Source organism: Thalia democratica, chromosome 9 (genome assembly GCF_965202585.1).
Source record: "Thalia democratica chromosome 9, ktThaDemo2.hap1.1, whole genome shotgun sequence".
Taxonomy (NCBI): Eukaryota; Metazoa; Chordata; class Thaliacea; order Salpida; family Salpidae; genus Thalia; species Thalia democratica.
The window spans coordinates 30014227-30023326 of NC_139173.1; the positions used below are offsets into that span (position 1 = coordinate 30014227).

At 28.0% G+C, this 9100-nt stretch overlaps 1 protein-coding gene across 1 annotated transcript; it reads right to left on the reverse strand.

Annotated features, from left to right (window-relative positions):
- Positions 1-930: 930 nt before the first annotated feature.
- Positions 931-8231, reverse strand: LOC145844114 (broad substrate specificity ATP-binding cassette transporter ABCG2-like). The gene is made up of 14 exons (XM_082951468.1): positions 8105-8231; positions 7750-7864; positions 7304-7456; positions 6903-7060; positions 6110-6261; positions 5167-5361; positions 4580-4698; positions 4191-4276; positions 4039-4128; positions 3233-3357; positions 2602-2756; positions 2149-2238; positions 1771-1898; positions 931-1526 (listed from the first exon to the last, which is right to left on the reverse strand). Exons 1-14 carry the CDS (start codon positions 8155-8157, stop codon positions 1358-1360), a joined length of 1788 nt encoding a protein of 595 aa, XP_082807594.1. The 5' UTR covers positions 8158-8231; the 3' UTR covers positions 931-1357.
- Positions 8232-9100: the final 869 nt, after the last annotated feature.

The following is a 9100-nucleotide window of genomic DNA, read 5'->3' on the forward strand; positions in this document are numbered from 1 at the left end:
TTGTATTCAAATAAAATTGCAGTAAATGTTGTGGAATCTTTATATCAAAATGTTAAACTTAATTACTACATAAAAGTGTTAGTTTTTGAACATAAAAACTGTTTTCTTAATTATGCTTTTTGTCTGTTGTGGTCAGTTAAAAATCAATATTTCTCAAAGTGTTTATACCAGTTTATTTTGCACAAAAATTTTGGTGAGTATTGAAAACACTTTTGAAATAGTCATAAAACTTGATACATTTCTAAAATCAAATGCGGACTTTAAATAAAACTCGTTAAAAGTTTTAGTACATTATCATATACATCAAATACAAGTTAGTGTTTAAAACTATTCTACTACAAATATAACTTTATCTATGCTGTAATACTCAAGTGCGTACTTTAGAAATAACCGGTATGCTTTTACTTATAAAAATTTTTCCAAAACAACAAAACTTAAACTTTTTTGTTAAAAATATACAGATTTGCTTTAAATTTACTTAGTTTATTGAATTAAGAGTAAGCATAAGTTCTACTTTTAATGTTGTTTAACATTTTAAAAAAATTACAAAAAAATTTTTTGTTTATGAAAAACTGCCCGTTACTTATAGAGAGCTGCTGATCTCTGAGACTGTAAGACATAATTACTCTTTTTTTTTTTAATAACTTATACTAAAGTTTTTAATAAAATAAACTTATTTTCTTACTATTTTGTATGTTTATAAATAACTTTATAAATGATAAGTTATACATAAAAGTTTATTGTAAAAGACAAAATACGAGTTTAAACTCAAAAACAACAAATTAACAAAAGATAACTTTGCATGTCAAAGTTTTAAATTTTACAGCTCTTTCAAAGCTAAGATAGAAAGTAAAATATCTTGCTAAATTTAAAAAATAACTCATATAGCTAAAACAGTACACATTAACTGTTTTGAAGAATATCCAATGTTAGATGCGTAAAAATGAGCTCATAGTAAAATAGACCAATGTAGTTTGAAAGATTTCAGTTTCAAGTTTAAACATGTTTTTGTTTAAAAAACTAAAAAAACCTACTTTGCATACTCTAAGCTTTGTAAACAGTCTTTAAATTTAAGCTGTGTCTTTTAATAAATCGTTCATAAAACTTAAAAAAAAAATTTATAACTTAAGGTGAAAGTATAAGCTAAATTAAACTATCAAAGACACCACTTCAACTACCTATTATTTTTTCCTTAAAACTTTCATAAAAACTTAAGCATTCGTTTAATGTTTCAACTAATATAAAGTAACTTGAAATACAACTACTTTGTTTAAACTTAACATCTTTATCCAAAAAAAAGTTTTAAAATTACTCAATGTTGAGAAACGTTTCTACAGCAAAGTAAAAAAATAATATTTCAACTATATATCTTGGTTCTTGCCAGCTGCACGTAAGACAGAAAGAACAGTCCGAGAGAAAGTACGAACAGTGCTACGTAGTTCTGCCAAAGTTGCCACTCAGTAACCACCGTGCCGTCGCCAATTCCCAGTTGCGACGCGAGAAAGCATTCACCCGTTATGTTGTAACTGTGTAAACATTTTGGGTTAATATAAAACTAAATAAGTTTACTATTTATATTGCTAATATTTACATTTACTATGTATATTTCGCAGTACAAAATAAACTACGTTGTATTTTCTTAGATTGTAGCTGTAGAAATGTTTTTGTTGATGTTATACAATCTATGATTTTTCGTAGTCCTAGATATACTTTACAACAAAACTTTGCTTTCCACTAATTTCTAAAAGTATTATTGATTTCAAAACAAACCACAGCTGCCCAGTGTTAGTATCGTTGTAGAATTTACTGCAGCCGAATCTGTCTTCGCTAGGTGGAGACGTGGAATTAGTCAGGCACGCGTTGAATATCTTGCCTCTAAACTCGTTTATTGCGAGCCCCTTAAACATAAAATAAACGTTGTTGAGTTATCTAAAATGTGTACATACTTATCCAAGTTATATGTTGAAAAAAAAACTAGAAGTTTTGTATTTTTTGAAACAAACAATATCTGCTGTTATTCAATCTTTATTTCAGCAACAATGGCTAAAATTTGTTTGAAAATTTAAATGAAAATATTTTTACTGAAATTTATAAAAGTTTACTTCATACTAATGAAGTATCTTTAGAAGTTATCAAACTTGCACTAACAGTGAAGCCGTATTTGGAAATACTAATATATTGGATCCAAGCAAGCCAGGGTAGAACAGTATCAAGATTTAGAAGTAGTCCCGAAAATAGCTGCAGATTAAAAAAGTATATATTTTTTCTTCTTATAGCTATTAATAGTCTTAAACTTAATAGTTTATATCATTGATCCCAAGAACTTTTCACAGTAAACCTTTATAACATAAGTTATGTACACACTAAGAAATAAATAATTTTTTTTTTAATATTAAATTTGTTTTTTTAGTGTACTTTTTAAAAAAGTATTAAGATTTTGATAACAGTCACGAAAGCTTTAAAAATTAAAATATACAAAATAGTCGTGTATCAACAAAATGTTTTCACTTCTCGACATTTTTTTTTCACTGTAAATTTAACAAACGCTGACTTATTCAATGCTTAAACGCCCAGCAATGCAACTAATTTATCAAAACTCACAATAGCGAACACGAATGTGAGGTTGACCAGTGTGTTTGATGCTTCGTACGTCTTCAACGCCGTGCTGTAGAACAAACAAACAGCCACTGAGGAGTAACCGATCAGAAGGACCATCAGCAGGAACAAGAAGAAAGCTCCCACTTCATGTTTGAGACCTTTGGAAAACGCAAGTTTATAATTTAAGTTTAACTAAATATTGTATCCCCGTTTAACACTTATATTACTAGTAACTACAGCTTTTGTTTTTTTTAATTGGATTGAAATAAATTTTTACTTTGTGTTACTTTACATAACTACTTTTGCTTTTTAATTTACTTTTAGTACTTTAAAAAGTCATTATTTTTGCTAAAGATGTGTTTCAACTTCATTAAAGCTTTAAAGAAAATACAGAGTCATAAACTTAGTTTTACAAAAAAGAAAAACTAAATCAAAATTGTTTTTGTTTCTTGCCAGAACAGCTTATTTCATTTGTTCTATTTTAACTTTTGTTTCTTTGCAACTCAATCAATAATTACATGATCCAAGTTTAATTAGAAATTTTGTTAACTACTGACACTGATTTTAAGAGTTTAGCTATTTTACAATTCTCTATTTTTTCAATTTAACATACAACATTTCAAAATTAACTGACCTACCATCCAGTAGGTGACGCTACAGAAAATAATGGGGCCCAATGTTCGCATGGGTATGAGCTCGGCGAAAAGTCTGGCGAGAAAATACGAGATCACCCGGTAATAACCGCTCACATATTCGTGTCTGTGTTTTGATTAATAAAATATTTGTAATAGAAAAGAAAATACGAAATCACCCGGTAATAACCACTCACATATTCGTGTCTGTGTTTTGATTAATAAAATATTTGTAATAGAAAAGAAAATAAGAGATCTCCCGGTAATAACCACTCACATATTCGTGTTTGTGTCAAGTATTTACTATGTTTAGCTAAATAAGAGATTTAAAACACACAATAAACGTATTTTCTGTGTTTTGACTGAAATTTAGTTTAGTTGTGTTTTAATAATTTTTTCCTTAGGTTGCACAATGTTAATAGTAATAATTTTGTTTTTGAAAATAGCTAGCACAATATGTATATACATATACACATATATTTTTTAATGGTCCTGACTGTATAACATTTCGGTTTAATAAATAAATATTTCTTTTGTCGCATATTTTTAAACATGTATTTATACAGTGACAAATTGCTGCCTACTTTTGTTTTAACAAAAGTTTAAATGCACAGTAAAATACAGTCTTACTACTTGAAACGTAGTATTGCATTAAAAACCTTGGTATAAAAATAAAGTTTTGAAAAATCGTATAGTATATGATTTAAAACAATCACATAAAAGTTAGTACTCAAACTTTTAAAGTAAAACCTTGTTTGCAAATTCTACAAACACACATAGACCACTGCAAGTAAAATTTTAAACATACACGAATAGTTCCTTGTCTTTGATGAAAACTTGCACTGCACTGAGCGAACTGAACAGAAGATTAGTTGAAATGAAGAAAAGAACTCCGAATCTAAAATTTGTATGGTAAAGTATTATTTTTACTCTTTGATATTCATTCAAAACAAATCAAACCTGTTTTGGGTGCCAGTTGTTGCACTGCCACCTAGCTGATAGTACAAAAGTCCGAAAATAACTCCAATAAAAATATTTACAACTAGCTGGAAAAAAAAAAGCTTTTTTTAATCAAAAAATTAAGATTAAAAGATTGAAAAAGTTTCTCAAAAGTAAAATAAATGTTTATCATGTGCTTAGCTTACAAAGAACGTCAAAAAATATTTACAGTAAATTGTATCAACATACTTTACATTTTAATGTGTACAAATTTGGTTCAGAGTTTTATTCAAACACTTTTCACAAACTGTTAGTATTGATCGAAAAACAGTTTTACTTTTCTTCATTAAAAACTTTACAATGAGTAATAGTTAACAGTTTTGAAAATCATAACGTTATAAAAATCTCACAGTTCCAAAAGTAGCAACTGGGTTTCTGATGACATTGTAAAAAGATCTTTTCAGCAGGATCTTGAGTTGATGTAAGAATGGCGTGGCGTAAGTTGAAATGTCTTTAAAAATGTTGCCACCTGTAGTTAAGTATCAATTTGTGAAAACTTAATAATCAAGTTTCTTATTTTTATTAACATATTAATAAAATACTTTTTTTGATAAACTATTAAACTTATAAGTTATATTTTAAACTTTTATTAGAATTTGAAAAAAAATCTTTAGTTTTATAAATTTAGTGGAAACAATTTTGATCTATTGCAAATAAACAAACATTGTAGGTCAATAAATTTGATACTTATAATCTTGTGTTAACGAGCTCATAAAAGGTTTGTAAATCAGTTATTGTGAGCAACAGTTACATTCACTTCATTGCGGAATTGAAAATTGCAAAAAAAAAACAAACTACATGATTAATATAGATATAAGCAGCTTGGTGCTGTTTTTATAAAAACTAATCATATCTTGAACTAGATTTCCAAAATAAAAAATAAATTAATTTTGTTTACCTGTAGGGTTATAAATGTAAATCTGTGTTTTTTAACTACCTTTTTCCTTTTCGTTTATTCCATTCAGCTCACTCGTTACATTCTTGCAAAGGTCGCTCTTCTTGTAAAAATCAACGAGTCTCTCACAAACCGGAACTTTCTCCCCATCTTCGTTGTGACGTAACACCGTCGAGTCGCCGTTGATGACGTCAAGAATGAAGTCGGCCGGGTTGTTGTGCTTCTCGCATTCGTACCCTGTTACGTCATAGTTTGATTGTTTTAATGTGGTTAAATTGTTGTTTAATTAAATTACATATTTATTTTAGCGCATTCTACTTTTAAAAGGGATACAACAACTTTTGATGTCATAATCCGTTTGTCAGTTGTCAGGTAGTTCAGGTAATCCGTACACTTTTGCAGTTTTATTGTAAAATACAGTAAAAATTTATACTTGTTACCTTATAACTTTATTTTTATCTAATGGTAATTTATGTTACCTCTGTTTAAGAAGTATGAACAAAAGTAATCTACTATTTTAATTAAAAAATATATATGAATTAGCTATAAGTACCGGTTATCTAAGTAGCATTAGTTTGCATTTAACTTTATTGTATAGATGGTCAACATCTGTCCGAATAAAACAACTAAATTTTTTAAAAAGGTAATTAGTTTCGACATTTAAAAAGATACTACAGTAATTATAAATGATTAAGAAAAAGTTTGTTTTTCATTAATCTACTATATAACATGCGATTATGCTAGCAATTTATTAAAATATTCACAAATTGATGTAGCGTAAAAGAAGGAAATTTTAATGGTTACTCATGCGTTACCGTTCGTGTGAAGTTTGTTTTCTACAAATTTCACAATCACTTGTAATTACCAGTTATATAAAACAATGTACTTTAAGCACGCAATATATAAATTTAATACAAAAAAGCGTTATTTTTTAAAATCAACATTAACTAAATATGTAATCAAATAATAATTATTACAAACATACCAAGCTTGGCGAAGTAGGGTAGGCAATCCGACGTTTTACCGTGGTAAACCAGCTGACCCATTGACAACAGAGTTAGTGAATCGAACAATCTGAATATCGAGTACCTTGGCTGGTGGATTGAAAATATTATCGTCCTTTTCTGATCTGCTAACCTTACAAATAAAACTTTTTGTTAATTTAATTGAACGTTTAAATATGTACGAACGATTGAATTTTATAGATAAGTTTATTTTTGCTGAAAGCTAAAAGTTTTAATATCTTTATATTACATATCATACTGTAATAACAATTATAAACACAAATCTTAATTTTACATTAAATTATAAATTATAGCTCAACTAAAAACAAACTAAGATGTTACAAAAAGTATTTCAATCATGTAGTGCTATAATAAATCTAATAGTCAAAAATTACTTAAAGTTTTAAAGATCAAACTATTAGTTTTAAAATCAAAACAAAGACAAAACTTTTTGTTGCTTTGGTTGTTTTCAACTATGCTTTCTGTATTTATAAAACTAAATTTTAAACAAGTCAAAACAAAAAAACATTCTGAAGAAAAATAAAGTTACGTGCGATTTACGAGTCCAATGAAACTAATAATAATTAACTTTATTAAAAAAGCAAATTTATATTGATAACCAACTGAGTAAAAATCAATAAATACTTTTAAAGCAACAACCTAACTAAATGTGCGGTTGAAAAGACCAATAGTAATTTTAAAAGGTTATTTTAGAATTGAAAAAAAATCTAATAAAATAACAAAAAAAACGTTCTATAGAAAAATAACAAAAACTTTTTAAGCAGCAACACAACAGAATGAGCGGTTGAAGCGTCCAGCCCAGTGGTCGGTTCATCGAGGAACAGTACAGACGGATCTGTTATCAGCTCTATTGCTATACAAGTCCGCTTCCGCTCACCACCACTGATCCCCCTCATGAACTCCGTTCCCACCTGTGACGTCATAGTTGAAATAAATTTACAACTGTTTGTGACGTCACAACTGAAATTCAGACTTCGAAATGTTTTTGAATGTTGATTTTTTTATTTACCTATGTGAATTCATAACAATAAAACTTTTTTAGGGTTAATATCTTTCAAAAAGTTGTGAAGTTACGCATTTTCACTAAAAAAGATACTCCAGGACTTAAAAAAGGCATATTTTTGATTATTTTCAACAAAACGTATAAAACTAGCTCTCGTATCGGCGCAGGAGTTGAGACCGAGATCGAGCAAGCTGTTTTCAATTATTTCCTCCTTCTGCTGGTTTGTGGTGGTTCTTGGGAGCCTCAGGTTGGCGCTGAACCACAAATTCTCCCGCACCGTCAGAGTTCCTTGGCAGATATCGTTCTTTGAAAAATATTGGTTAATAAAAAAAACTTTACTGAATTTTTATATCTGTTATACTCAAAATGATTTTTTTATCTATTTGAAAGCTACATTTCATTTATTTCAAGCTTTCAAAATTTATAGAAATGACTTAACTGTTTATTTTAAAAATGCTTATACAATTTTTAAGTATTTTTTCTTTCGTTTACTAGACTCATACCTATTTTGTTTATTACTTTGTTTACCTACTTTGTTAACTAAACTCACAGTTTTTTTTGTCCTTGTAAACTATAATCTTGAACATTCTTAAAAACCTGTATAACATATCCACTGATCCTTTTAAAGTTTTTCGGCAGAGGGCCTCCATTAATGAGAACTTTACCAGAAAGACCTTTGGGATCTTTTCGACCGGCCAAGATGTCCAACAAGCTGTTTGTAAAAAATAAGAATGATTTATCTTTTACATAAATATTTAATTACAAAAATTTTACTGTATTAATTAAAAAAAGTTTAAAAAAAATTGTTTCAGTTTATCTAAAACTTCTGTTTAAAACAATACATTTTAAAGTTAAGTTAATTACAAAGGTTTCAAACACACTTTAATAAGTGCAAGTTTAATTTTGACTAGTTTACACCATATGGATTTTTTAATAATATTTTTATTATTACCTAGATTTTCCACTTCCTGTTGGTCCCATGATTGCGTTGAGGCCTGGTCGCATAATTCCGCTGAAAATAAAGAAAGTTTGAACTAGGTAAATATGAAAAGTACTTGGCCAGTCGCATCATTTTTTTTCTGTTTTGGGTGTTACAATCATTAATCAATGCATTAATCAATTAAACTTTTCTTTTCACGATAATTCAATATCTTGTAGTAGATTTAATCGGTGAGCCATAATTAAGCTTTTAAAAAATTGTATTTGCAATAGCCGTTTAGCTTGCGTAGTTTTGAAAAATTTTCAGGTTGCTAGTTTATATTTTGTAAAAATAATAATAAAAACAAAATTTACAAAACTAACTAACTTGACATCAGATAGTATATTTTTATTTTGTGCTTGTTTAAACCAAGCGCAACAACCGGATTTGGTATTAACATTGTAGCTGACGTCACTAAAGCTGATCAATGTGTTTCTTACAGAAGATCTCCCATCCATTTTGAATATTATTTAAAAGCAACTAAAATTGATTATGTATGTAAGCTTTTGAACACAGTGTAGTGTTTAGAAAGAGAATTATTTCGTTTTAGCTTAGCTAAATTGTTTTCTTTAGACTTTTTTGTTTCAAGTCAAAAAGTTAACAAATTTAACTTTTTTTTTAATGGACTAATCATAATTTAGTTCTTAGACTTGAGTGATTACATAAGTTAATTACATAAGTTAATTACGTGAACTTTTGACACCTGAAAAAGTAGGTAATATGTTTGATATGATAATTTTCAAAAAGTAAGTCTTAGCTACACGAACGAAACATACTTAAATAAAATTTGTATCTCTTTTACTCGACGCTAGTTAATTAGGTGATTAAATGTGCACATATAGAACTAAAAACTCTGAAACAGCAATTATTTTCTTTTAAGTGTTGTTTAAAGTTTCGACTAGTGTGTTGGTTTCTAATAAATATTCTATCTAAAAAAAGTTTCCTTCGCAGTTTTTAGACTAACAAGTT

Coding starts and splice junctions, on each gene's coding strand:
- LOC145844114 (XM_082951468.1), bottom strand. CDS start 8,157: ATGCGACCAGGCCTCAACGCAATCATGGGACCAACAGGAAGTGGAAAA. Junction 6,262..6,902: donor GTTGTGTTGCTGCTTAAAAA/GTTTTTGTTATT, acceptor TTTATTTGTAAG/GTTAGCAGATCAGAAAAGGA. Junction 4,277..4,579: donor CAGTTGCTACTTTTGGAACT/GTGAGATTTTTA, acceptor TTTTTTTTCCAG/CTAGTTGTAAATATTTTTAT.